This window comes from Rhinatrema bivittatum, chromosome 1 (genome assembly GCF_901001135.1).
Source record: "Rhinatrema bivittatum chromosome 1, aRhiBiv1.1, whole genome shotgun sequence".
Classification (NCBI taxonomy): Eukaryota; Metazoa; Chordata; class Amphibia; order Gymnophiona; family Rhinatrematidae; genus Rhinatrema; species Rhinatrema bivittatum.
In genome coordinates this window covers 521,192,722-521,220,048 of record NC_042615.1, presented here as the reverse complement: position 1 = coordinate 521,220,048, position 27,327 = coordinate 521,192,722, and the positions used below count along the sequence as shown (strand labels likewise).

Here is a 27,327-nt window from a genome sequence, read left to right as displayed (position 1 = left end):
AATCCAAAGGGGAGTACCTTGTATTGGTAGTGCTTGCTCCTATCTGGAAGAACAGGTACTGCCAATATGAAGGGTGCATTGGAATGTGTAAATATGCATCCTTGAGGCCGAGTGAGCACATCCAATCATTCAGTTTTATTAGGGGTAGTATGGACTTGAGAGTTGTCATCTTTAATTTTTTCCCTCCGAAACGTCTTGTTCAGTGGGCAGAGGTCTAAGATTGGGTGGAGATCCCCCTGATCGTTTTGGGACGAGGAAGTACTGGAAATAGAATCCCTTGCGAATGAATGCTGGTGGAACATGTTGAATGGCATTTTGTGCCAGCAGCTTCTTTGCTTCCAGATGTAATTGCGGAATGTGAGAAAGATCCTGAACAGGTGGTGCTAGATGAAGGAGCTTTGGGAAAATGCTGAAATGTAGGTTGTATTTGAACCGGGTGCTGTTCAACACCCAGCAGTTCGATGTTATGTGGGACCATGCTGTGTCATGTGCTGAAACTTTGCCCCCAAATGGAAGTAGTGACTGTGGCCTGTTGAACTCAAAATCCCTGTTGGTTCTTTAAAGTAGACTGCTTTTGTGGCCTCTTCTCGCTGGTGCCCTCTTTGCAGAGATTGTTGTTGTTGGGGGCGCAGCTGTTTATACATACTTGGGTGGTATTGGCCACACTGTTTACAGGCTTTTTTCTAGAAGAAAGTTTTTTTTTTTAATATATTGGGAGTAATATCTCCCAAAAGCCGATGGTTGGTCTATCAGTATTGTCAGTGACTGTACCATCACATTCTGTTCTTTGAACTGGGCGACAGTTTCTTTTAGCTTGTCACCAAACAGATCGTCTCCTAAACAAGCAAGGTCTGCTAACTTTTCAATTAATTTCCTCCCTTACTGTGCTTGCTTTTAGCCATGCTGTGTGACATGCAGTGATGAAGGGTGAAGATTTTGTGAATGCTTCGTACACTTATCTCAACAGGTGCTTCATATCATCCTCTAAGTCCTGAAGAGGTTGCGATGATATCCGATCAGCCAACTCCAATCAAAGAGTTTTACTTGCTAGAGGCATTCAGATTTACTGGACCATGTAGAATTGATGTTGTTCAATACGAGATGTTAGCATTGAGCTTTGGAAAACTTTTCATACAAATTTGTCTAAGAACCTGTTATCCTTTCCCGGTTGTGTGCTGGCATGAAGTTTGGTCTTCTTTGCTTTCTTCATGGCTGATTCCACCACAACCAATGCATGTGGGAGTTAGAACTTTCCATAGCATTTGGATTTTTTCAGTCAAAACTTTGGATCAAGTTTCCTGGATACTGGCAGGTTTGAATGTGGGGACTCCCAGGATTTTAGCAATACTTTATCCAAAACTGCATAGGAAGGCAGCACTGATGGTTCAGATGGAATGTCAAACATTTCCTTGTGTGTTTCTGGCATCTTGTGTGCCTACTTTTAATGTGCTCCCCATTTTCTCAACAAACTTGGAATATGTTAAGTCTTCCAGTGGAGAGGAGTTGCTCAAGAGGCTCCTGCAGTTCAGATGGTAGCCTGGTAGATGATGATGGCAACAAGGTTGGTGAGCAATCTGGGCGCGGGAGGGTGGAATGCTTGATTCATCAACCAGAACTGGAGAGTCTCAGTCCAATACTGAAGGCTCTGGGCTATGTACTCAGAGGAGACTGGGGTCTAGGCTTCTCGCTGTCCATGTCAGTGTGGACATTGACATCTGGAGGTTGCAAAACAGGTAGAAATCAGGCCCGTTATTATTGAGGCAATCTATTTCATAACCTGTTTGGACTTAGTATGCAGCGATACAGACGGAACTCTAGGCAGGGGCACCCTGTAGTGTGCTGGAGAGTCCCTGGGACATCTGTGGACTCTTGGAGAGGGGATGGCTGCCCTCTGGATATCTGAGGGTGGAGTAGCAGGAATTGAAGTGGTTCTTCTATTGGTGCTCTATTCCATGGAAATAACTCCTCCTGGGAGTATGGCTCCCTATGCTTCCTGGCTGAGAGTTGGGATAAACCTGAGCAGACTTCCAGGTCACTTTGGGAGGACCCTGAAGAAATTAAAGATGGAGGTCTCCCTGACAAAAACCTTGGTTCCTGAGAGCATGTCTGCAAGATTGGTTCTACTTGCACTCTGTCTGCTGGCTCCAGTGGTTTGTCTCTTTGATAGTTCGCGGGATAGAGATGCTTCCCTGGGTGCCTGATATCTATGAATGGAAGAAGTAGTGGGTTTAAGCAGTTTAGGAGCCGGCTTTCCCACTTGTTTAGAGTGTTTTACTCTTGCTTTGTGTGGTGATGCTTGATAGGCATCTCGGGTAGAGACGTGCGAGTCAGATCGACCGGCATATTGCAGTGCGTTGTTTCAATGCGCATTGCATTGTGATGCGTCGAGCCATTTGGAGCTTTGACACCACTTTGGCTGAATGAGATGATGTAGCTGGCGGCGCCATCTTAAGTGGGCTCAACGATGCATGAGCTGGCTTGGCATGTTTCTGCTTAGTCTCCAAAACACTGCCCTTTGACACCTGGGCTTTTGGCTCGGCGGATTTAGCCTGTTTTGATGTGACTGTACCCGGTTCAACAGACGACATTCTCTTGTGTTTATCATGCCGATGTTTCTCCAGACTTGGTAAGGAGTGCATGGAGCATCAAGGAGAGGGCACATAGCTACCCGATGAAGATCTTACCTCCATTTCTAATAGTTTGGCAATTTTGGAGGCCCTCTGTTGCTGGGCCTGTGGTGACATCTTCCCACAGTGGGAGCAGGCCAATTGATTGTGGTCCAGGCCAAGGCACAGATAACAGTAGTTATGTCCACACTGACAATACTTAAAAAGCCTGAAGACCATTTATCCAACATGATTAGCACTGAAAAATACTGTTTGGGTATCATAAGTTGCGAAATGAAGAGAATTGAGGAGCAGAGAAGATTCACGTCTGTACTCTGATGCTGATGAAAAAGACTAAGGAGACCATAGGGAAGAATTGTGCGGAAACTGCTGCACGTGAGCAGAGTATCACAGCTATGCTACTTGGAGAAGATTCCGAACTGTGCACAGTCTGATAACGTTACCCAAGAAAGCATGGCTAATGCAACCTGCTTTCGATGGAAAATTTTTATTTTCACTTTTTTTTTTTTTTTTTTAAAGCAAAGCTCTAGCTCCTGCTGGTGCAGGGTGGTGGTGGGGGGGGGGGGGGGGGGGTCAGTGCCATGTATCAGGGGCTCCTTCTGAAAATCCACAAACATAGGCCCTAAATCTGACTACTAGATGTCACCCTGAAGCAATAAAAGTGATTCTCTCTCCACTGAGGCTGTGATGCAGTATCCCATGCCCCAGCTGACCCAGAAAGTGGAGGACCCGACTCAGGAACTGAATTGGGAACTTTTCTCTTCCTCTTTAACTTCTTGAAGCTCGAGGAAGAAAAATTGTGTTTGCAAGAGAAACCACATCAGCTGAAATATATAATACTTCAATCAAGTTTTTTTTTTTTTTTTTTTTTTTTTTTTTTTAGATCTCCCAGGGTGTCAGTCCTGAGGCTTTAGGAAAATTTAACAGACTCAGATTTAACTATTATAATTCTCAACATACACCAACTTTGATGTATCACCTCTACCTTGTATTAATTATTGCAGCATTCACAGCTTTTTCAAAATTTTCATTTCTTCCCAACTATTCCTGACCATGAGCCAGTGTTTCCACTTTTAAGGCTAAAGAACTAATTTCAGAAGAACATTTAACTATCAAAAGGGTCTAGTTTAACCAGCACGGACTACAGAGACTCCAGTATTACAGCAGGAGGCTTTACAGACAAAGCTTGGGACTCACTCAAAGCTACTGTCATCAAGCTTCAGGATATCTCCATATTCTGTCTCCCCACCAGGCTCTGCAATGACAAAGCTCTTCCCTTCTTATGTAGACTCTGCTGTGCCTGTTCCCCAGCTACAAACAAATCTGGGGTCATCTCCTGTCACTGCTCCCTTCACATTCAGAGAATTCTCAAGTCTGCCACCCTCTTGATTCCGTAATGGTGACATTATCAGTCAGTGCGCCTTCAGCCACCCGCTCCAGCACGCATCTCTCCAACAGTGGGTGCAGTTGATCAAGAAGGCTCAGAGAGGGCTCAGAGATGCCTCCTCCACAGGTGAGTCCAGTGCTCCTCCATTGGTCTCAACAACAGGGATCAACGAACCCTCAGCCACAGGTCCACAGACAACAAAATGATCCAGCCTCTACTAGAAAGGTGAGGAAGTCTGAGCTTCGGGGAGAAAAAACACTTTCCCTCTTCTTTTCACCGGCATTGTAAAAAAAACCGTAGCAAGAAACAGATCACTAAACAAAGGTTCGGTGTTGCAGGCATTCATGTTGCTATCTTAACTCCACCCCATCCAGGGTCTGGTTAGTTGTGGGCATAGGGAGAAGGGAACGCAGAAGCATCTTTTAGGTTTATATGCTCTTCTTCAGAAAGGTCATAGAAAGTCAAAGTAAGGGCTGTTAATTATTTAGCGAGTATTTTAGATATTCTACCACCGTACAAATATCCAATGCCATTATCAAAAAGTCAAACATGCTGGCATAAATATTCATAAGTGGGGCAGATGGGATAGGTCAGTGCATGTATCTATATTAGACAGAGAAACAGTGCCTTTAACACTTGGTTGCTGGCTTGCATCTGACCCAAGTCCACAGTGATGGAAAGTAATTCCCAATTAGCAGCGAAGGGGTAAATATTCAAAAGGATATCAAACACCCAGCTTAGATGGCCAAGGTAAATGCATTTTAGCCACAGGGTGGCTGGCTAGGTAGCGACTGAAAATTATCTTAAATCTAACTGGCTAAAACATAACTAGCTAGATTTAAGCCAGCTATCTCCTGTGCTCTAACTCTATAATTAATTTCCTGATAGTCAGCTAGTACCGAAAATTCAGCACTAATCAGCTAATGCCTCCTAACCCCCCCCCCCCCCAATTAATTATGCTTCCCTCCACACTCAGTTCTGGAGTTAGATTTAGCAAGTCAGCAGGGCCAGATTTTCACGATGTTGGATCTCACCACCTAACCCCATAGCGAGATCCTTTAAAAATCCATCCAAAAAGAGACTCCCAGGACCAAAGGGTGTCCATGGCAGGGAAAAAAAAAAAAAAAAGTGAACTTATGTCCCAGGTACAAATTGCTAGACTGCTCCTCCTTCCTATGCTCTGTACTGGCAGCCAAAACAGCCCACATCATTTAACACACAATTATAGCTGGCATCTTAATTCACAGTCTCGGCAGAGACAAACACTGAATGTACAAGAGGCTCCATGTATGGGTCTCACCCCTCGCCCACAAAGCAGCGCTGTTGACCACTGGCAAGGCGGCACAGGATGGCGTGTGCTGCTGCGCTGGGAAAAGAGAAGTTCACGGTTCAGCAATCATGTATTTAAAAGAGCCATCCATGGGATAAATTGATCCGATGACCCCCCCCCCCCCAAGGACTTGTCCGCTTATGGAGGGCGTTATAATGTAAGATTCTGAAAATAAGCAGCACCGTGGCCACATTAATATTTGAAGCAGCACTGGCGCAGGTAACTGACATGTCACTTATTAGGTGCATGTCTTCATTTAATGCTCAGCACAAGCCCAAAAAAAAAAAAAAAAAAAATGCATCTGGCACCTATGACTGGTGCCTGGATTGCCCTTTCCATGTCATTCCTTTTTCCAAACGTTTTATCATTTAGCTGAGAAGACTTATTGCTAGTGCACCGTCCTATGTCTGCCATAAAACCCCATCATTAGAAGCGAATAGATCAAAGTCGCATGCAGCTGGGCTATGCTTACAGATTTTTAACTGTGATGGCAGTAAAAAAAAAAAAAAAAAAAGCATTGCTTGCATCCTACTGCAAAACAACTGACCCAACTCATTCAGGATGTGCTGCTACTTCTGTTTCTCAGGCACCTGAAGACCTGTTTCAAATCCATCTGACACTTGAGGTTCACATATGCCATCTGCTTCACTCTCTCTCAGCTGCAATGCACTGCAGCCATAACTGTGCTCCTCTTTTTGTAAGGCTCCCTGATTATGCTGACCTCCCTCCCTCAGCTGCAAGACGCTCCATGCTGTACACCTACCACACCACACCTGCCGCACTGGGCAAGATGCCCTTGTTGAGGTGCACCATGTAATATGAGACCCATAGCTCTAACTCCTATAATTAAAATAAATAAACAAACAAACCCAAAATGGTCACACCTGTGAATCCATGTCTCTGGGCTCTTGGGAAACTTAGTCAATGCCAGTTTTCCCAGGTGAAGATCTTTCACTGGATTTAAAGTTCTAGCTTGTATTAGTTCTTTCCTGTTAGAGAGAAAGAAAGATGGCTGTTAAAACAGTTTTATTTCAAACATATACAAATCTAGCACTTCATGCTCTATAAAATTAAGTAAGGAACATTGCAAGAGATTTAACACTGGGAAATTCTTTTTTCAAAGACATCATGGTGAATGCATGGATTGACCTCACGGAATGGGTGGTGAAGGCTAAAACAATAATAGTCTTAAAAGTGTGTTATGGAATAAACACAGAGGAGCCTTACTTGAAAAAGGTGACGTGGTAGCAGAGCATGACTTAGTGGCACCATAGACCATGAGGATATCCAAGGGCTGACCCGCAAAGAGCGGCGGGTGGTTATGAACCTAACAGCAGTGGTATGACTGCTTCCAGGAAGTCACTGGATAACCTGCATGGTTAAAAACCAAACTTCAATAAGCATGGGAAGCTGGGTTGTTTTGGACAATGGCTTCACTGGTTGTGGTGGCTGAATGGATTATTGGGAAGCTCGGTATGGAAGGGGACCTGGGTGCTGGATTTAGTTTTGGGCTTGTAATAACACTGGACAAAGATGATAAAGCCTGTTAATAGCCTACCTCTGGAGATGGTAGAGGCCAGTACTTTAACAGATTCTGAGCATGTGTAGGACTGGTATGGAAGGCAGTAATAGGAAAGGGGTTGAAAGGTCAGGTAAGAGAGTTGGGACATAGTAGCTAATATCGAGTTGAGTGTGAGAATTTGTATGCTCATTAACGCATAGTAAAAGAATCACAACTGGGCAAACTGGATGGACTACTTTGGTCTTTGTCTGCTATCATTTACTATATTATTAAGACAACATGCTAGAAACCATGCAGTGATAATACTTGTGGTTTCTGGAAGAGAAACATAGGTGTTGGGGGAGGTGGGGGTGCAAAAGAGTTGCAGGAGGTACTGCAGAGAGCTACATTGAGTAGAGGGAGCTGCCAACCAGCTCCATTGGACACAAGCTGAAAGGAGCTGTGCTGTATTCCCCTCAGCTACAGGGAGTCACTAACCCTTGACCCCAAGAGAGGAAGGCAATGGGAATATAGGTTTGTGGCAGCGAGATAACACCAGAAGTATTAGCCAGCTCAGCAGTACTCTCACTCCTAACTCCAAGGCGGCTTGCAACAGTTCTATCCCCTATCATACGCCTCTAAGGAAAGCTCAGCCCTATAGTAAGAAGGAGAGAATATGGGAGGAGGGACCAAAGAAGCTTGTGTGGCCTTAGAAGTTCATGTGCACCACCATCTTTCAGTATGGTAGGAAAGCAGAGTTGCTTACCTGTAACAGGTGTTCTCCAAGGACAGCAGGATGTCAGTCCTCATACATGTGTGAAATCATCGGAAGGAGCAAAGTCTAGAACTTTGATCTCAAAGATTCTAGAGCTTTCAAACATGCCCACTGAGCACGTGCAGCTGCAGTTATCACTCTGCCCCCTAGGCAGAATCCCTTAGTCCATGATATATCTAAGAAAAGGAGAACTAACTCTCAGGGAAGGCGGGGGGATTTCATGAATACAACGGGGAGATTGAATCCAGAATAGCTCCCTCGTGAAATAAACCTGCTGCACCTTAGAATGACCTAGGAAAGAGCATGATCGCACAACCTGCTCTCGGATCCCGTGGAGAACAGAGAGCGATCAGTGATCGCCAATCACAAACAGTGAAATCCCTTTCCTGGGAAATGGAGAACAAGAGCCACCCCTTGTAGGGGTGGACAACCAGACGCCCAAGGGAGAACCCATAAGGACTGCCTCTGGAAACCCAAATTATATCTCCCCTTTCCAAAGGGACAGGAAGCAATAGGAACTGGGGTATCCTGATCCCAAAAAACTTTCCCACTGTCCAGGTGAGAGTGGGACATAGTTGCTGACTGCCAAGATTCATAAGCAACCAAAGTGGCTGCTGGCAGCCACCCAGTCAGACGGGGAAGGCCACCACAATAACCAATGGAGGGAGCTCGGCAAAAACAGTCCAAATGACTGCCGCTACCATCCCCCATTGCCCGCTGGTCCTAGCCTGCAAGGAGATGCACAGATTTAAAAGAATCGAGGTGCCAGTTTGGCAACAGACTGTGCCCCAGAGGCTTCCCAGGAAGGGGATTCAAATGTAAGCTAACATGGGAAGGGTCAAAAGACAAACTCCTCCTACTCCTGACATTACTCTCCTGGTTTCAATGCTCATAATGGTGTGACCTGGAACACAGTCCTAGGTTGGTCTTGTGGCTCAGATGCACAACCTGTTGTGCTCGCCACGAGGGAAACATGCAGACCCATACACTAGAGGGCAACTGGAAGAATAAAAAAAAAAAAAAAAAAAAGCACAATGACGAGTCCTTGTGCAGTGGTACACAGTCCTGCAAACAGTGGTGCACATATGCACCCTATCGCCACACTCGTGGGTAGAACCCATAGCACAGCAAGGACTAATCACCACTTGTTAAGAGTTGGTGGCTGCATATTGCCAAAAGCAATTGAAGGATGTGTGATGATGCCCTCCTCATTGATGTCCCATAGCACCCTAAGGTGGAAAACATATGAGGAAGCTGACACCTTGTCGTGAGGAAGGTGGTCCCACTATCTCTGGTACGGTTGGCATAGAGCTCCGACACAGAATGCCACCTACCAATGCTTGAGGCACTTGGAGTAGACAACCCCAACCGTGCATGATGAGCTCCACTGTTGCATTAACTCCTAACAGAGTCAGCATGTACAATGTGACAACGGCATCCCCAGTACCACTTGGCTCAGACTATGGTGGTCCTTGGTAGTGGGTGGTGTTCTATGGCCTCTGTACCTGATAATGCTCCATGAGACTGTTCACAGCCCTTGAAATGGTGTCATGTATAACTCACTGCCCTTTCCGTCGTGTAACAGCATCAGGGAAGCCCATGGTAACAGATAGTGCTCTGAGGTGGAATCCTGCAGCATCAGACTACATTCACTGATGCACATAGTGGAGACTGCATCTGCGTTGCCAATAGCACTCTTGGCACTCACCAGTGATAGATCACATCTATGGGAACCAAATGATGACGCACCCAGGGCTTCAAAGGTGCTTGGCTATGCAACAGGCGCTCAACATACCCGGCCATAGCCCCACTGATGGAGCCCCAGGTGCCTGTGGATGTCAACAACTCAGAGGCGCTCGAAGGCACCAATGACTTGTTAACACCAAAGGACAGAAAATGTCGAGGGTTGGCAGCACTGATGGAGACCAGCGTGCCCGAAGGCGTTTATGGTCCAGCAGTACTAATGACACCCACAGTGCTCAAAGGCAGAGGCTCTGTGGCATCAATGTGCCACTAGGTACCCCCCAGCATTGACATCACATTGGTGCTCAAAGAAACAGATGACGACCAGTGCCATCAATTGTTTGCCTTCACTCACCTATGCACTCGAGGGAGTCGATGTTGTGAACTCAATGGCATCCATCGTCAGCACCCATGGCTGAAGATAGCCTTGACAGCACTCAGTACCAATGGTGTTCGAAGCCCAGTGGCACCCCCCTTATGTCCTACGCCCATTGCTCCTTTGGTGCTGGACAGCGGCTCGGAGCACCTAACAGCATTAGCATTTATGGTACCTAATGGCCGTGTGCCATCAATGGAAGACCATGATGCCCCATCCTGATACCACAAGAGGTTTATTGGCATCCAGAACATTCAATAGCCTTGAGGGCACTGGACCATGGTGCACCCTGGATGCTTTGATGCTCAAGTGTTTCTTGGGTCAATGGTGATCCTGATGCTCAACGGTGCCAAGGCTGTCCAAGGCCCGAAGACTTCTGTGGCACTCGAGGGCTCTCAGGACCCCTGTGCCCTGACAGTCAACAACTTTGAGGATGACCAGGGTGCTCAATGGCCATCCTGGTGCCCCCCTGGCAGCAATGGTGCTTAATATCTTTGAGAGCAGTCACGAATGGCATCGCTGGCAACACACCAGATGGCCTCCATGGCGATTGATGAAATAGAGGATGGCCACACACCTCTATGGAATCGAGGGCAGCTTCGATGGTGCGGAGGGTGATCATAGCACTCTATGGCAGTCCCAGCGCCCAATGCATTCCTGACTGATGCAATCTAAGGCCCTCGATGATGTTCGAGGTCTATGCGCTACTCTGCTGCATCAAAGCCCATGGCACTTGATGACGCTTGAGTCAATGGCTGTTCCTCCGGTGCAACGAGGGCCCATGGCGCTCGATGAAGTCTACGGTGCACAACTGCACCCAACAATGTGGAAAGGCTCTCACCAACAGCCAGGATGCTCAATGGCACCCATGGTCAATGGTCCTTATGGCACAGAGGGTGGCCACACACCTCAATGGTGTCAAGGTGACCTTGGCGCCATTGTCCTGACAGCACATCAGACCATTGGTGTATTGATACAGATGTGAACGGCAACAGATAGTGGGCATGGCAGCAAAGATGCAGCAGCAATGCTGCCTACCCAGGTTCCTGCTCTCACAAGAATACTGCACTGCCATCACTGGCAAGCATGAGGGGAGGCTACTTTGTACAGGGCTCCTGCCTGTGGAGACTAGAATCTTAGAATGCAGGGAGGATGAGCTCTCTCCCCACAGGAACAGTGCGGTCCTTGATCCCTGACACTGTTTGAGCCTCCAGGTAAACAATGCAGTGCCTCAGGGTTCTGTACTTGGACCGGTGCTTTTTAATATATTTATAATTGACCTAGAAAGGGGTTCGACGAGTGAGGTTATCAAATTTGCGGATGACACAAAATCATGCAGAGTAGTTAAATCTTAAGCGGATTGTGATGAATTGCAAGAGGACCTTGCGTGACTGGAAGATTGGGCTTCCAAATGGCAGATGAAATGTAAAATGGACAAGTATAAAGTTTGGTTACTTTGTTTACCAGGTCTTTGCCACTTGTTACATTTTTATATTGGTTTACCTATTTTTTGCACTTGTTTGCTCTTGTTTGCTAGCTCCAATCTATCGCTCTTGTTCCTTCTAGTACCATACCCTGCACCTGTTTAGTGTAATTTCAACCTGCAGTTATGTAAACCGGTATGATGTATCTACTAATACCGGCATAAAAAAAAGCTATAAATAAAGTGCAAAGTAATGCATATAGGGAAAAATAACCCTTGCTGTAGTTACACAATGTTAGGTTCTATCTTAGGAGTTACCACCCAGGAAAGAGATCTAGGCCTCATAGTGGATAATACATTAAAATCGTTGGCTCAGTGTGCTGTGGTGATCAAAAAAGCAAACAATGTTAGGAATTATTAACAAGGGAATGACAAATAAAATGGAGGATGTCATAATGCCTCTGTATCGCTCCATGGTAAAACTGCACCTTGAATACTGTGTGCAATTCTGGTCACCGCATCTCAAAAAGGATATAGCTGCACTCGAGAAAGTGCACTTAAAGGCAACCAAAATAAAGGGCATGGAACAGCTGGCCTATGAGGAAAGGCTAAAAAAGTTAGGGCTGTTTAGTTTGGAGAAGAGACGGCTGAGGGGGGATATGACAGAAGTCTACAAAACCATGAAAGGACTTGAACAAGTTAATGTACATCAGTTATTTACTCTCTCAGATAATACAAGGACCAGGGGGTACTCCACGAAGTTAGCAAGTAGCTTATTTAAAACAAATCAAAGAAAATTCTTTCACTCAACTCCTAATTAAGCTTTGGAATTCATTGCCAGAGGATGTGATTACAGCAATTAGTGTTACTGGGTTTAAAAAAGGTTTGGATAAGTTCCTAGAGGAAAAATCCATAAACTGCTATTACGGTAATTAATAAGCAATAGTAGCTTGTGATTTATCTAATGTTTGGGTACTTGCCAGGTACTAGTGACTTGGATTGGCCACTTTTGAAAACAGGATGCTGGGCTTGATGGACCTTTGGTCTGACCCAGTATGGTATATTTTATGTTCCATCGATGCTGATTGATTGGTGAAACGACAGAACTCCTGCCTAGGCAGAACTCAGGCAAATCGCCAGACTCAGTGGCCCACATAGAAAGAAGTCTAGGTGTGTGATCCATCAGTCCTGCCAGCACCAGACAAAGGCACAAAAAGACACAAAGGTGACAAAACAAGGAGATGACACAAACTAAACTGCAGGTGAGGTATTTACTAAGGAATAGAATTATCCTCTGCCAGGTTGCACAGCAACTAAGGCCTGCCATGCAGCTGGCAGAGAATTGAAAGGAAGAGATAAAGGAAAAAACAAAAAAAACAAACTACCGTAAGGTGAAAGAAATAGAAAATTAGCTGCAGTTCTAGAAAAAAAAAAAAACTGAAGAGAGAGCAAAGCTAAATACCATGACCACACTGCTCCCACAATCACACGGCTCCACGGAAGCACAAGAGACCAAGGCACTCTTCCTAGGGGACAGGATGATAACTACAGCTGCACATGCTCAGTAGTGCACGTTTGAAAGCTCTATAATTCTTTGACATCAAAGTTCTGGATCAGGCTTCATCCAATGTAGTCACCCATGTGTGAGAGCTTACATCCTGCTTTCCTTGGAGAAAAGTGTTTCTTAGCAATTGCCTACTTTTAGACATGTTATTATAGCTGCAGTTCTGCTCATCTCACTAGCATTAGCTATGGATGGTTCCTAAAAGGAACACAAGCCACTGAGAACCAGATATGCTTTCTGCTCTAGTACAGTAGTACATATTTTTGTTTTGATAATGACCCCCACCTCACCCATATTTACAAGCCTACAACCAAAGAACTCGAAATGTAATAGAATAACTCAAATAGTTCACATCTGCAGACAGGAGGATTATTAGACCCGAGACGACATGGATTCACTAGGGGAAGGTCCTGTCAAACAAATCTGATTGATTTTTTTGATTGGTGACAAAGAATTGGATCAACCAAGGGTGCTCGATATGATCTATTTGAATTTCAGCAAAGCTTTTGATACAGTCCCGCATAGGAGGCTTTTGAATAAAATGAGAAGCTTGGGAATGAGCACCAAAGTGTTGGAGTGGATTGAACACTGGTTGACGGACAGAAGACAGCATATGATGGTAAATGGAACCTACTCTGAAGAGACAGTAATGTTAAGTGGATTGCCACAAGGATTGGTGCTGGGACCAGTTCTGTTCAATACCTTTGTGAGCAACATTGCGGAAGGGATAGAAGGTAAAGTTTGTCTATTTGCGGATGATACTAAGATCTGCAACAGAGTGGACACACCGGAAGGAGTAGAGAATGAGTTGTGATTTAAGGAAGATTGAACAGTGAGAGAAGATATGGCAGCTGGGATTCAATACCAAGAAGTGTAGTCATGCTTCTGGGGTGCGGTAATCCAAAAGAGTTGTATGTGATAAGGGGTGAAGGGCTGTTGTGCACACAACAAGAGAGGGACCTTGGGGTGATAGTGTCTAGCGATCTGAAGACAGCAAAGCAATGTGACAAGGCAATAGCTAAAGCTAGAAGAATGCTGGGCTGCATAGAGGAATAACTAGTAAGAAAAAGGAGGCGATAATCCCTTTGTACAGGTCCTTGGTGAGGCCTCACTTGGAGTACTGTGTTCAGTTCTGGAGACCGTATCTCAAAAGGGATAGAGATAGAATGGAGGCAGTCCAGAGAAGGGCAACCAAAATGGTGGGTGGTCTCCATCAAATGACTTATGAGAGGCTGAAGAACCTAAATATGTATACCCTGGAGGAAAGGACGTGCAGGAAAGATATGAACCAGACCTTCAGATACCTGAAAGGTTTTATGATGAACCACCAACAACAAAAACCTTTCCACTGGAAAGAAATCAGTAGAACTAGGGGTCATGAAATGAAACTCTAGGGAGGACGACTCAGAACCAAAATCAGGACATATTTCTTCACAGAGAGGGTATTGGATGCCTGAAATGCCCTTCCAGAGGAGGAGGAGACAAAAATAGTGAAAGATTTCAAATGGGCATGGGATTAACACTATGGATCCCTAAAGGCTAGAGGATAGAAATGAAGAAATGAGTGCAAGGAGGTAACCTGCTTGCTGGTGTGGCAGTTACTACCCTTAACCAATAAGCCTTCATAATGTTGATGCAACTCCATCATTGCTCTCTGCTTCAACCGAGGGGGAAAAGGAAAAGGATAATTAGATTTAGCCAGCAACCAACAAGAATGTTGAATTTTGCAGTCTGGGAAAACAAATAAGCATAGGGCTAAGTTGCTGATGCAGCAGGTACTACTCTTAACCAATAAGCCTGTAACTCTTAATGCAACTTCAACATTTCTCTCTGCTTCACAGCAAAAGTAACAGGGAAATTGGACTCAAACAGCAACCAACAGATCATTGTATGGCTCCAGGCACCCTCCACCTGGAAGAATCTGCTCCTTACCTGTATGTGTCTTAAGTCATCAAGCAGCCACTCCTAAGTACCTCTCTGCTTCCTCACACTCAAATTTCTCCTTACCTCCTTTAGTTTCTCGTCAACACCATCTCTTCCCTTCCCACTGCCTTTCCTTCATCAGGGTCTGCTTCACTCCTCTGCATAAGGTTACAGCTTCTTCTCCCTGTGGCAATACTCTCCGCCGCTTACCAGTCCTTTGAGCTTACGGCTCATCTGGAAACTGGTCTGGGATCCAGTCTTCATTCGCAAGTACTAAGGGATTGTTCCCATTTTATATTCCTTCTCAATTTACCTCACCCAGTCACTGCAGCAAGAGTCCTCAGCCAGGGTTTCTTCCCCAAACTTGCAGTCATGGGCTCTAAATCCAGCCATTAGGTGTCACTGTTTGATGCCCGGGACTCCTTGTTCCCTCCCCCTCCCCCAAACCAAGCATCCCCAGTCCCAGGAGGAGGAGGAGATCTGGAAATCAAATCCAGGTCATCCTCAGGGTAGCATGTAGCGCTGCCACTGGGACAGCACTACTTAACCTCCTCTTTGATGAATGTCATCTATTACAATGCAGAGGGAGGAGATCCCTGCCTCCAGCCTGGTTTTCTCTCTGCTTCTAGTGCTGCAGGAAAAACTAGTGACACTGGCCATCACCAAACAACACATTTTTTAAATTTCTTTTTTTTCATAGCAAGCATATTATTAAAAACATAAAAAAATGCCATGTTGTGTCAGACCAAAATCCATCGAACCCAGCATTCTGTCTCTGACAGTGACCCGTCTGGGTCATAAGATGGGCTCATTTTTCTGCAAAACTACAGATTTTCTCGCATAAAAAAAACCCAACACATCTCAACCATCTCTCTCTGACACTAGGACGTACCTGGAGATCATGCAGTTATCTCACGGACTGATCCACTGTACCATTTTGCACACAATATTCAAATACAAATTCCATCACCTTTCCTATCATATTCTGAATTCTGTGCACAAAGCACAAGCATATACATACAAGTAAAACCAACACAAAAATTCCATTTGCTTTACAAAGACCTGACAGCTTCTCAATTGAATTAGATTTTTTTAAAAGAAAAACTACGGGGTTTTTTTTGTGGTTAACCACTTTAAAATCTATGTGGGCTGTTATACACTTACCCCCAATGGCTTTCTGAATTTCCTTTTCTCTAATTTTATAGTCCAATTTAATTTCTTTCTCCAGATTTCATGAAGGCCAATCCAATGTATTAAGAAATGCATCAATATATTCATTAATTTGTTGGGCAATCTCATTAGCTTTATAAGATATGATAAATGAACAGCTTGAGTTCTCACTCTGTTCAGTCTTGTCCTGATAAGTAATCACTTATTACAATGAATAATAAAATCCAGCTCTTTGTAAATAAAACAGATTTGCCCACTTGTTAACTACAAATGGTTTTATATTATCCTAACTTCAGAAATACAAAGAAAGTGATGTATTAGTTCTTTGTGCATTTGATTTCACTTTTCAAACTGTGCAGGTATACGTGCAGAATATGTGATAAGGCCTTCTCTATGGAACTCTTTGCCTGAGGGCATAATATAGTACATAGCAAGCACAAAATCATAAAACATAATTAAAAGCCCATCCATAAAATAAACATCAAAACATAAGCAGAGAAAGGATGGTAAAGAACCAAAGAAGACAACAAAAATGGACTTTGTTAAGGAGCAATATCTTATAAATTCCAATTCTTATCTACCTTGATTACTATGTAATTTAAATTGTATATTTAGTTTTTCTTCTCTTTGACTATTACTTAAAGTTGCTTAAATGTTCATTGTTCCATGTAAGGCCGTTTGGCATGTTTTTGTTCTTTGTAAACCGGTTTGATTTGCATCTAATGTAGGAAGATCGGTATAGAAAAACAAACAAATAAATAAATAAATAGACAAAAAAATTGTACAAAAACTTTAAGAAAATGCTTAAGACCTTTCTGTTCCAATTGGCATTCGCTGTTGATGTTTAACAGACCACAAGTTGCACTTTTGACACAGCTTTGATTGTTTATTTTGTTTCTACTTGCTATTTGTTTTGTTTTAATATTATTATGAATGGTTTTAATCTGTATGCCTCTTAGTGCTGTGGTGTAGATGGCTTATAAAGGTCTTAAATAAACAGTTGCTTTAAAATCATCCCATATAATTGTAGGAAAGACCTTACATGAATCATTAAATACAAAAATATTTCACAATTACTTTAATGATCTGCTAAGTGCAGATTGTCTTGAATACTAGTTAAAAAAGTGTCAAATTGTATTGAGAAGACCTACAGCCTCACAACTTAAGAGATTCCAGAACAATCAGATACTATAATATTTCTAGTAGAGATCTGCAAAACATTTGCAATTCCCACTTTCATTTGTCCCCCATCCACCAATCTCCTCTTATTCTCCGCATCTCACTCCCAAGTCAATTCTTTCTAAACTAGAAATTCCCAGCTCTTGATTTTTCAGACTCCTTTTCAACCTACAAACTTTTCACAGACCCCAGCCTGTCCCATCCCTCAAATCATCCCACCAATCTTTTTCTTTCCCTCGTTTCATCCATACTAACCTACCTCAACCATTCTCTCCCCCTCTAAACTTGCCTTATTGCTGCTAACACTGCTTATATCCTGATCCATGTGAATTGCAGCTACTACTGCTGATTCCCCTATTTTTCTTTTCTGTGGACTACAAGGGGTCTGCCAACTACAATCTGGGAACTAGTGCTCTAACTTCTCCCCCAGGCCCAGCCGATCTGACCCTCCCTCTCACTGGCAGAAGGGTTACCATAGAAAATTAACCTTCCAGGAAGCTCAAACAGTTCAGCATATGGCATGGACGTGGCCTCTGGCTGAGTGGGAGAGGCTGGAATTGTGACATCAGCAGGCCGAAACATCTTCAGGACAGAGACACACTGCTATAACATACCTCTCTCTTTGCCTGAATCTCTAACTATATAAGCATTTTGGCTATCAAAAAATAGTCTACTGTAGTTTATGTTTCATGACAAATAGGACAGAAATGTATAATACCCATCTATGTCAGATATATGATTCTCCATAAATCTAAAAATCCCTCACTCCCTGAACCAAAGTAGTATTACTGAAAAGTGGTGTACTTCCAGAGTTTAAGGAGTATGGGCGAACGTGTTTCCTCGTAATGAAAAGCTTTGCTATTGTGAATTTAAAAAGAAAAAAAAAAAAAGCGTGCTGTCTGCCTGGGCACACACTAGCAGAAAAACAGTTGAAGTCTGGAAAAAAAGAATTTTATTGCAAATCCCCATAAAATTCCTTTGGCCTTTAGAATGGCAGCCTTCAACTGTGAAAAAGTTAATCCAAAGTAGATTCCCAGAGGACGCAGCTTCCATTGCACAACTTTAAAAACCTGTAACGTGTGCATCCATAAGCTTTTGCACAATCCAAAGGAAAAACGAATCAATAAAAACCAGTTTCCTCTCATTTCACAATTTCATTTTAGTACTGTGGTTGCCATATCCAATTAGATATGTAGAACTGAGGGTCACAACAGGCAAGCAGCAGGCAATGTCTTTTTATTAGACATTCTGTACATTTGCAAGGAGCTTTCCAGAGTTATCCTCCTTTCACCAGAGAAATGAGGAAACCCATTGTCACTGCGCTGTTTTCTCACTGACTTGATGGAGGAAGGGTAACTCTAGAAAGATCATAGGTGTACTGAGTTACTCCAATAAAGAGGTATCACCTACAGTTTGTTTGCTGGCCCTCAATTCTAGTATTTCACTGAAACAAAAAAAAAAGTAAGTACCGTATTTTTCGCTCCATAAGACGCACCTGACCATAAGACGCACCTAGGATTCAGAGGGGGAAAATTTAAAAAAAAAAAAAATTGTGCTAAACCGGCTCTGCGTCTGGGCGTCTTATGGAGCAAATTAGGGGAGTGCATAGTTTTTTTTTTTCTCCCCATTTTGTTTTCGGGTCTGGGGAGGGCCATTTCGGTCCACTCCCCAGATCAGAAAACTTTTCTTTCTGTGGGAACCCCCCCCCCCATCCCAACCCTTTAAATTAACAACCTCCACCCCCCTGACCCCCCCAAGACCTGCCGAATTAATTTCCTGCAACCCCCCACCCTCCTGACCCCCCCAAGACCTGCCGAATTAATTTCCTGCAACCCCCCACCCTCCTGACCCCCCCCAAGACCTGCCAAACGTCCCTGGTGGGGACGTTTGGCCTGGATCACCTGAGCCGTTCAGCGCGTATGAAAAAGTGGAAGCTTGTGCGCTGAGAGGCAGCGCACAAGCTTGAGTGAATAGCTCTGTTACATGGGGCCGCTAGGCGAGACTGTGAAAAGGGAGAGAGGAAAACCAATTTCATGAGAATATGTGGGGGAGAAAAATATACCGTATTTTTCGCTCCATAAGACGCACTTTTTTTCCCCCAAAGGTGGGGGGAAAATGTATGTGCGTCTTATGGAGCGAATATAAAAAAAAAAACCAAACAAAAATCTAACAAACACCCCCCCCCCCCCCGACTCCCCCAAGACCTGCCGACTTAATTTCCTACAACCCCCCCCCCTCTTGACCCCCCCCCCCAAGACCTGACAAATTAATTTCCTGCAACCCCCCACCCTCCTGACCCCCCCAAGACCTGCCAAACGTCCCTGGTGGTCCAGCGGGGGTCCGGGAATGATCTCCTGGGCGTGGGCCGTCGGCTGCCAGTAAACAAAATGGCGCCGACGGCCCTATGCCCTCACTATGTCACTGAGACCGACCGCTGCTATTGGTCGGTCTCAGTGACATAGTGAGGGCATAGGGCCGTCGGCGCCATTTTGTTTACTGGCAGCCGACGGCCCACGCCCAGGAGATCATTCCCGGACCCTCGCTGGACCACCAGGGACGTTTGGCAGGTCTTGGGGGGGTCAGGAGGGTGGGGGGTTGCAGGAAATTAATTTGTCAGGTCTTGGGGGGGGGGGTCAGGAGGGGGGGGGTTGTAGGAAATTAAGTCGGCAGGTCTTGGGGGAGTCGGGGGGGGGGGGGGGGTGTTTGTTAGATTTTTGTTTGGGTTTTTTTTTATATTCGCTCCATAAGACGCACATACATTTTCCCCCCACCTTTGGGGGAAAAAAAGTGCGTCTTATGGAGCGAAAAATACGGTATATTTTTCTCCCCCACATATTCTCATGAAATTGGTTTTCCTCTCTCCCTTTTCACAGTCTCGCCTAGCGGCCCCATGTAACAGAGCTATTCACTCAAGCTTGTGCGCTGCCTCTCAGCGCACAAGCTTCCACTTTTTCATACGCGCTGAACGGCTCAGGTGATCCAGCTTTCTGCAGACAATCTGCAACCTCCGGTCTCACACACAAACAGTTGCTGCAGCCTTCTACACGCTTCTGCAACCGTGTCTGCAGTACAATCCTGCCACTGTGCCATCTTTAATGCACGCATCCATGCTTTGGGCTTCAGAAGCCCCGGGGAAAGAAACCATTGCACTTGTGCTATGCACACAGTACTGTGAAAAGGGGAAAAGGTGTGCAGCTGGGAAAGAGAACCGAGAATATTTCATATCGTCCGTGTGCTGCTGTCTCAGGGTTAAGGACTATAGGCAGAGCTCAGCGAGGTGCCATGCACCGGGGTTGAGACCTACCTTACGTTCCATGCTGTGGTGAAGTCTGGGTTCAGCAGCAGCAGCGTACACGTGATATCTATCAGCTCTGGAAAAAAAAGACAAAATACCACGTTAGAAGAAGGTCGCCATGCGGGAAGCTGTTCTGAAAGCCTCCACTCCCTTCCCTGCTGCCCCGTACACTATCGGGAGCAGACACCAAGGTCACCTGTGGGCCACAAAACCAGGGCTGCCTGAGGCATGGCAGGAGAATAGTGCAACTGCTCCTTCCCTCCTCAGGGATGGACTGCACTGTTTCCATGTCCCTCACAGTCCCAAATAACCAGCACTAACTCTCAAACTAACCCATCCGAATCCTGACTTAACCCTGTACAATAATCATTTTAAAGTCCAATTATCTCAAAACATTTCCCAAAACATCAATTTGCCTCGTTCTGGGTTCTACTGCATATTATTTGGGACATATTTCTAGGTTTCCAGTGATTTTTGTCCTAAAATATTTTATTGCCATTTTTATATTTAAAAAAGGTGTACCCTTATTATGGCTATAAACCCTGTGCTTAAAAATCTTGTTCCCCTACACTCACTCTTCAGCCGTCTGTGCTATATCCATGCTTTAATGTACCAGGCACATCGGAAGAAGAGGCCTGTGTGGTCTCAAAAGCTCACGTGCTGGAATATCTTTTTGTTGGTCTGTCAAAAGAAGTGGACTCTTACAGTGAATTTTTAGGGAAATTCTGCTCAAAATATTTAAAATGCTGCATCTCTAAGTAATAACTTTTTTCTGTAATAATTTAAAATGTAATTACTTAGACTGTCATGTAAATTGTGTTATTTTGACCAACATAAAGTTTACAGAATTTTAAGTTTTTGTGCACATAATTCCCCCAGGAGTAATAATCTAGCTGCCAGCCATAGAAGCTTGGCCACTTATAAGACATCACTCCTTAACAAAATCCATTTTTGTCTTTTTAGGTTTTCTACCATCCTATCTCTGCTTATGTTATGATGTCTATTTTATGGATGGGTTTTTAATTGTTATATTCTATATTATGCTGTTCCTCATCTAAAACATTTTTGTTTGTTGTGGTTGGTCAAACGTTTAACAAATAAATGAACATATAAGCTCCCACACTTAATCCAACTCTAGGCCCCTTGCCTCTCCTCCCTATCTTACTACCAACCTACTAAAACTAGAGGCGTTTGCCTTAACATTTGAGCTTTCTAGGTTCCAATGGCCTTGCTGGACGATACCAGTCCACCACCAACCTGTTATGTATATATACATAGATATAAATGTACACACAAAAGCTGCTTTGCAAGGAAGTTTCAGATTGTTAACGTCTTCTATAAAAGGGCATACTGAAATTGTGCCATCGTGATGCCACAAATATCCATAAAAAAAACACATTGCCCGTTACACTTCCTTCAATTTTTATGACTGATTTTCTCCATTGTTTCATATAGTTTGATGCAGTGTTGGATTGTACCAGCTCTTATTGAAAGTTTAATCATCCCCTTGTAGGACACTAGCTGATTAATTAGTAGATTCACCTGTAAATTTAAAGTACTCTAATTCCAACTCCCTTAGTATCCTAAACTTAACTAGGAACTCAATAGAATTAAGATGAAGGCAGCAGTCCAGCAGCAAGAGGGGGGCTTTCCAGTCTTTTGCATTGAGTGCCACATGTATGAATTTTTACCCACCGGTGAGAGATTGTATGTGTGCACTCGGTGCAAGGAGCTCCTGGCTCTAAGGGAATGAGTCTGAACTCTGGAGGCTAGAGTAGCAGAGCTGAGGCAGACAGAGAGGTACATTGATGAGACCTCCAGGGACATAGTAGCCAAGTCCCAAATCCAGTCTGGCAGCCCCAGTGCTGCCTTTGATCAGAAAGGTCTCCCAGTAGGAGAACATCACCCTGGTGTAGCAGGAAGTGATCCTGTAGCAAGGACCTGCTCTCCAGGTGATGTATTGTCCTCTCGCACTGAGGACAAGTCTCCCAGTACTACTGCCCAGGAAGGAAGGGTTAGGCTGGCCATCATAGTTGGTGATTCAATTATTAGAAATGTCGATAGCAGGGTGGCTGGTGGACGTGAGGACTGTCTGGTAACTTGCCTGCCTGGTGCAAAGGTGGCAGACCTCATGCGTCACCTAGACAGGATTATAGACAGTGCTGGGGAGGAGCCGGCAGTCGTGTTACATGTGAGCACCAACGACATAGGAAAATGTGGGAGAGAGGTTCTGGAAGACAAATTTAGGATTTTAGGTAGGAAGCTGAAATCCAGAACCTCCAGGGTGGCATTCTCTGAAATGCTCCCTGTTTCACGTGCAGGTCCCCAGAGGAAGGCAGAGCTCCAGAGTTTCAATGTGTGGATGAGACGATGGTGCAGGGAAGAGGGATTCAGTTTTGTAAGGAACTGGGAAAACTTTTGGGGAAGGGGGGAGACTTTTCTGAAAGGATGGGCTCCACCTTAACCAGAGTGGAACCAAGCTGCTGGCACTAACTTTCAAAAAGGAGATAGAGCAGCTTTTAAACTAGAACAAGGGGGAAAGCAGACAGTCACTCAGCAGGGCATGGTTTGGAGAAATGTATCCCTGAAGGATACTAATGGAACAGAAGAGTTCTGTTCCATTAGTATCCTTCAGGGATACTAATAGAGAGGTTCCATTAAATGCAAACATAGTTCATATGCCTATATGTAAAAAATCACCAAAGCTAATGATTTCCAAATTATCCCAAACAACTGAAAAGCAGGTTGTTAATGCAAACAAAAAACACACTTTGAAATGTCTGTATGCCAATGCTAGAAGTCTAAGAAGTAAGATGGGAGAGTTAGTGTATAGCAGTGACTGATAAGATAAACATAATTGGCACCACAGAGACTTGGTGGAAGGAGGTTAACCAATGGGATAGTGCTATATCAGGGTACAAATTATATCGCAATGATAGGGAGGATCAACTTGGTGGGGGTGTGGCACTTTATGTCCGGGAGGGTATAGAGTCCAACAGGATAAAGATCATACAAGAGACTAATTGTTCAGTAGAATCTATATGAATAGAAATCCCATGTGTGTTGGGTAAGAGTATAGTGATAGGAGTATACTACCGTCCACCTGGACAAAATGGTCAGACAGATGATGAAATGCTAAGAGAAATCAGGGAAGCTAACCAATTTGGCAATGCACTAATAATGGGAGATTTCAAATACCCCAATATTGACTGGGTAAATGTAATATCAGGACTTGCTAGAGACAAAGTTCCTGGATGTAATAAATGACTGTTTCATGGAGCAATTGGTTCAGGAACCAACAAGAAAGGGAGCTATTTTAGATTTAATTCTTAGTGGAACGCAGGATTTGGTGAGAGAGGTAACGGTGGTGGGGCCACTTGGCATCAGTGATCATAACATGATCAAATTTAAACTAAATAACTGGAAGGGGGACAATAAGTAAATCTGCAGCTCTAATACTAAACTTTCAAAAGGGAAACTTTGATAAAATGAGGAAAATAATTAGGAAAAAACTGAAAGGTGCAGCTGCAGAGGTTAAAAGTGTTCAACAGGCATGGACATTGTTTAAAAATACAATCCTAGAGGCGCAGCCCATATGTATTCCGCGCATTAAGAAAGGTGGAAGGAAGGCAAAACGATTACCGTCCTGATTAAAAGGTGAGGTGAAAGAGGCTATTTTAGCCAAAAAAAAACCATCCTTCAAAAATTGGAAGAAGGATCCATCTGAAGAAAATAGGATAAAACATAAGCATTGTCAAGTTAAGTGTAAAACATTGATAAGACAGGTGAAGAGAGAATTTGAAATGAAGTTAGCCATAGAGGCAAAAACTCATAATAAAAACTTTTAAAAATTCTTAAAATATTTTTGCATTATTAAGCTTTTATCATTTTCTCTACACAAAGTTACCAAAAGTGTAGCTCTTTGTGGAATATCATCCACTGATGATTCCAAAAAAGATGTTAAATTAGGTGAGTGCTGCTAGACAAGGTCCATTCCTTCCCCTTCCATTTTGCGGACAAAGGGTCCAGATATTCCCTGATGTGTCACGGAACACACAATTAAGGAGAAAACAATTTCTGAACATGAAGCCCAGAGTATTAACTCTGGGAGCCACGTTCTTTTTAAAATTTCCCTGTAAATGTGTGGTTGTCCTTCATAAGAATAAATTTATCTTCCAAGACCCCACCCACCTGGAAACCTTTCTGGAAGATAAAGAAAAAGATTGAGATATAGGCTGTTTAGTAAAATATTCTCCCAGTATGTAACTTGATGTTACAGAATATTTGTGTTTATTTTTTCTTTTCAAGTTCCTCCCATGTTGTGGACTAGGAATTTTGATGCAAATAAGAATGTTAAGGGATTGTGGAAATATTGTTTTCCTGCATACAAAATTTGTTCTTTTGATTTTACAACTGTATTGTTTAAAATCTTTAATAAAGTATAAATTAAAAAAAAAAAACTTTTAAAAATATATCCAAAGCAAGAAACCTGTGAGGGAGTCGGTTGGACCATTAGATGACCGAGGGGTTAAAGGGGCTCTTAGGGAAGATAAGGCCATTGCAGAAAGACTAAATTAATTCTTTGCTTCCGTGTTTACCAATGAGGATGTTGGGGAGATACCAGTTCCGGAGATGGTTTTCAGGTGTGATGAGTCAGACGAATTGAATGAAATCACTGTGAACCTGGAAAATGTAGTATGCCAGATTGACAAACTAAAGAGTAGCAAATCACCTGGACTGGATGGTATGCATCCTAGGGTACTGAAGGAACTCAAATGAAATTTCTGATCTATTAGTTACAATTTGTAACCTATCATTAAAATCATCCATTGTACCTGAACACTGGAGGGTGCCCAATGTAACACCAATATTTAAAAAAGGTTCCAGGGGCGATCCGGGTAACTATAGACCAGTGAGCCTGACTTCAATGCCGGGAAAAATAGTGGAAACTATTCTCAAGATCAAAATCGTAGAGCATATAGAAAGACATGGTTTAATGGAACACAGTCTACATGGATTTACCCAAGGGAAGTCTTGCCTAACAAATCTGCTTCATTTTTGGGTTAATAAACATGTGAATAAAAGTGAACCGGTAGATGTAGTGTATTTGGATTTTCAGAAGGCGTTTGACAAAGTCCCTCATGAGAGGCTTCTACGAAAACTAAAAAGTCATAGGATAGGAGGCGATGTCCTTTCGTGGATTACAAACTGGTTAAAAGACAGGAAAGAGTAGGATTAAATGGTCAATTTTCTCAGTGGAAAAGGGTAAACAGTGGGGTGCCTCAGGGATCTGTACTTGGACCAGTGCTTTTCAATATATGATCATATATATATATATATATATATATATATATATATATATATATATATATATATACATACACACACACACATACATACATATATATATATATGATCTGGAAAGGAATACGACAAGTGAGGTTATCAAATTTGCGGATGATACAAAATTATTTAGAGTAGTTAAATCACAAGCGGATTGTGATACATTACAGGAGGATCTTGCAAGACTGGAAGATTGGGCATCCAAATGGCAGATGAAATTTAATGTGGACAAGTGCAAGGTGTTGCATATAGGGAAAAATAACCCTTGCTGTAGTTACATGATGTTAGGTTTCATATTAGGAGCTACCACCCAGGAAAAAGATCTCGGTATCATAGTGGGTAATACTTTAAAATCGTCGGCTCAGTGTGCTGCAGCAGTCAAAAAAAGCAAACAGAATGTTGGGAATTATTAGGAAGGGAATGGTTAATAAAACGGAAAATGTCATAATGCCTCTGTATCACTCCATGGTGAGACTGAACCTTGAATACTGTGTACAATTTTGGTCACCGCATCTCAAAAAAGATATAGTTGCGATGGAGAAGGGACAGAGAAGGGCAACCAAAATGATAAGGGGGATGGAACAGCTCCCCTATGAGGAAAGGCTGAAGAGGTTAGGGTTTTCCGCTTGGAGAAGAGACGGCTGAGGGGGGATATGATACAGGCCTTTAAGCTCATGAGAGGTCTTGAACGAGTAGATGAGAATCGATTATTTACACTTTCGAATAATAGAAGGTCTAGGGGGCATTCCATGAAGTTAGCAAGTAGCACATTTAAGACTAATCGGAGAAAATTCTTTTTCACTCAACGCACAATAAAGCTCTGGAATTTGTTGCCAGAGGATGTGGTTAGTGCAGTTAGTGCAGCTGGATTCAAAAAAGGTTTGGATAAGTTCTTGGAGGAGAAGTCCATTAATAACTGCTATTAATCAAGTTTACTTAGGGAATAGCCACTGCTATTACTAGCAATGGTAACATGGAATAGACTTAGTTTTTGGGTACTTGCCAGGTTCTTATGGCCTGGATTGGCCACTGTTGGAAACAGGATGCTGGGTTTGATGGACCCTTGGTCTGACCCAGCATGGCAATTTCTTACATTCAAATAAATGGGGAGGCACTGAGAGCGAGAGAGCAAGAGCTTGTGTACCTGTATGTGTGCACGTGAGACAGAATTAACATGTGTGTGTATGCGCTTGCGTGTGCCTGTGCATCACACACACGTAATGTGTGTGAGGGAGTGCGTGAGAAAATAAACTTGTGTAAGTCTGTCAGACAGGATAAAGTTTGGTGTTTCCCCTCCCCTTATTCACAATCATCTCAGGTGACTGGAAGTAAAAAAAATCCAAGGGATGTAGATTCTTTTTCATCCGCATTAGTTTTAATTGTTGGTTTTACCTGATGTTTCTGCTGTTTTGAAATATATTGATATGATTCTACTATTATGATTAATAATTTATATTTCTTGCTTTTATTGCTTGATTTATGAAGAATAGTAATGCTGCACTGCATACATCATCTGGCTTGTTGTGGTTTCCAGTTCAGTTTTTGTCTGCACATTTCTGTTTATGCTATATAGTCTCTATTTTGTATTTGTCTCCAGTAGTTAACTGACACCTGTGGGTATATTTTGTGATGTATATCATCTGAGTAAGATCTTGCATCCATTTTCTAAAATTGTTGATGCAATGCTGTCA

General features: G+C 43.4%; 1 protein-coding gene across 4 annotated transcripts in view; it reads right to left on the bottom strand.

Moving 5' to 3' along the window:
* Nucleotides 1–27,327, bottom strand: part of PTAR1 (protein prenyltransferase alpha subunit repeat containing 1) — a 62,287-nt gene that overhangs the window by 20,873 nt on the left and 14,087 nt on the right. For all 4 annotated transcript variants that reach the window (XM_029612775.1, XM_029612785.1, XM_029612757.1 and 1 more), the window contains exons 3-4: nucleotides 20,303–20,369; nucleotides 6,229–6,333 (exon numbers count right to left, since the gene is read on the bottom strand). In XM_029612775.1, coding sequence (XP_029468635.1) covers nucleotides 6,229–6,333; nucleotides 20,303–20,369 — 172 coding nt within the window. The remainder of the gene's footprint in view (nucleotides 1–6,228; nucleotides 6,334–20,302; nucleotides 20,370–27,327) is intronic.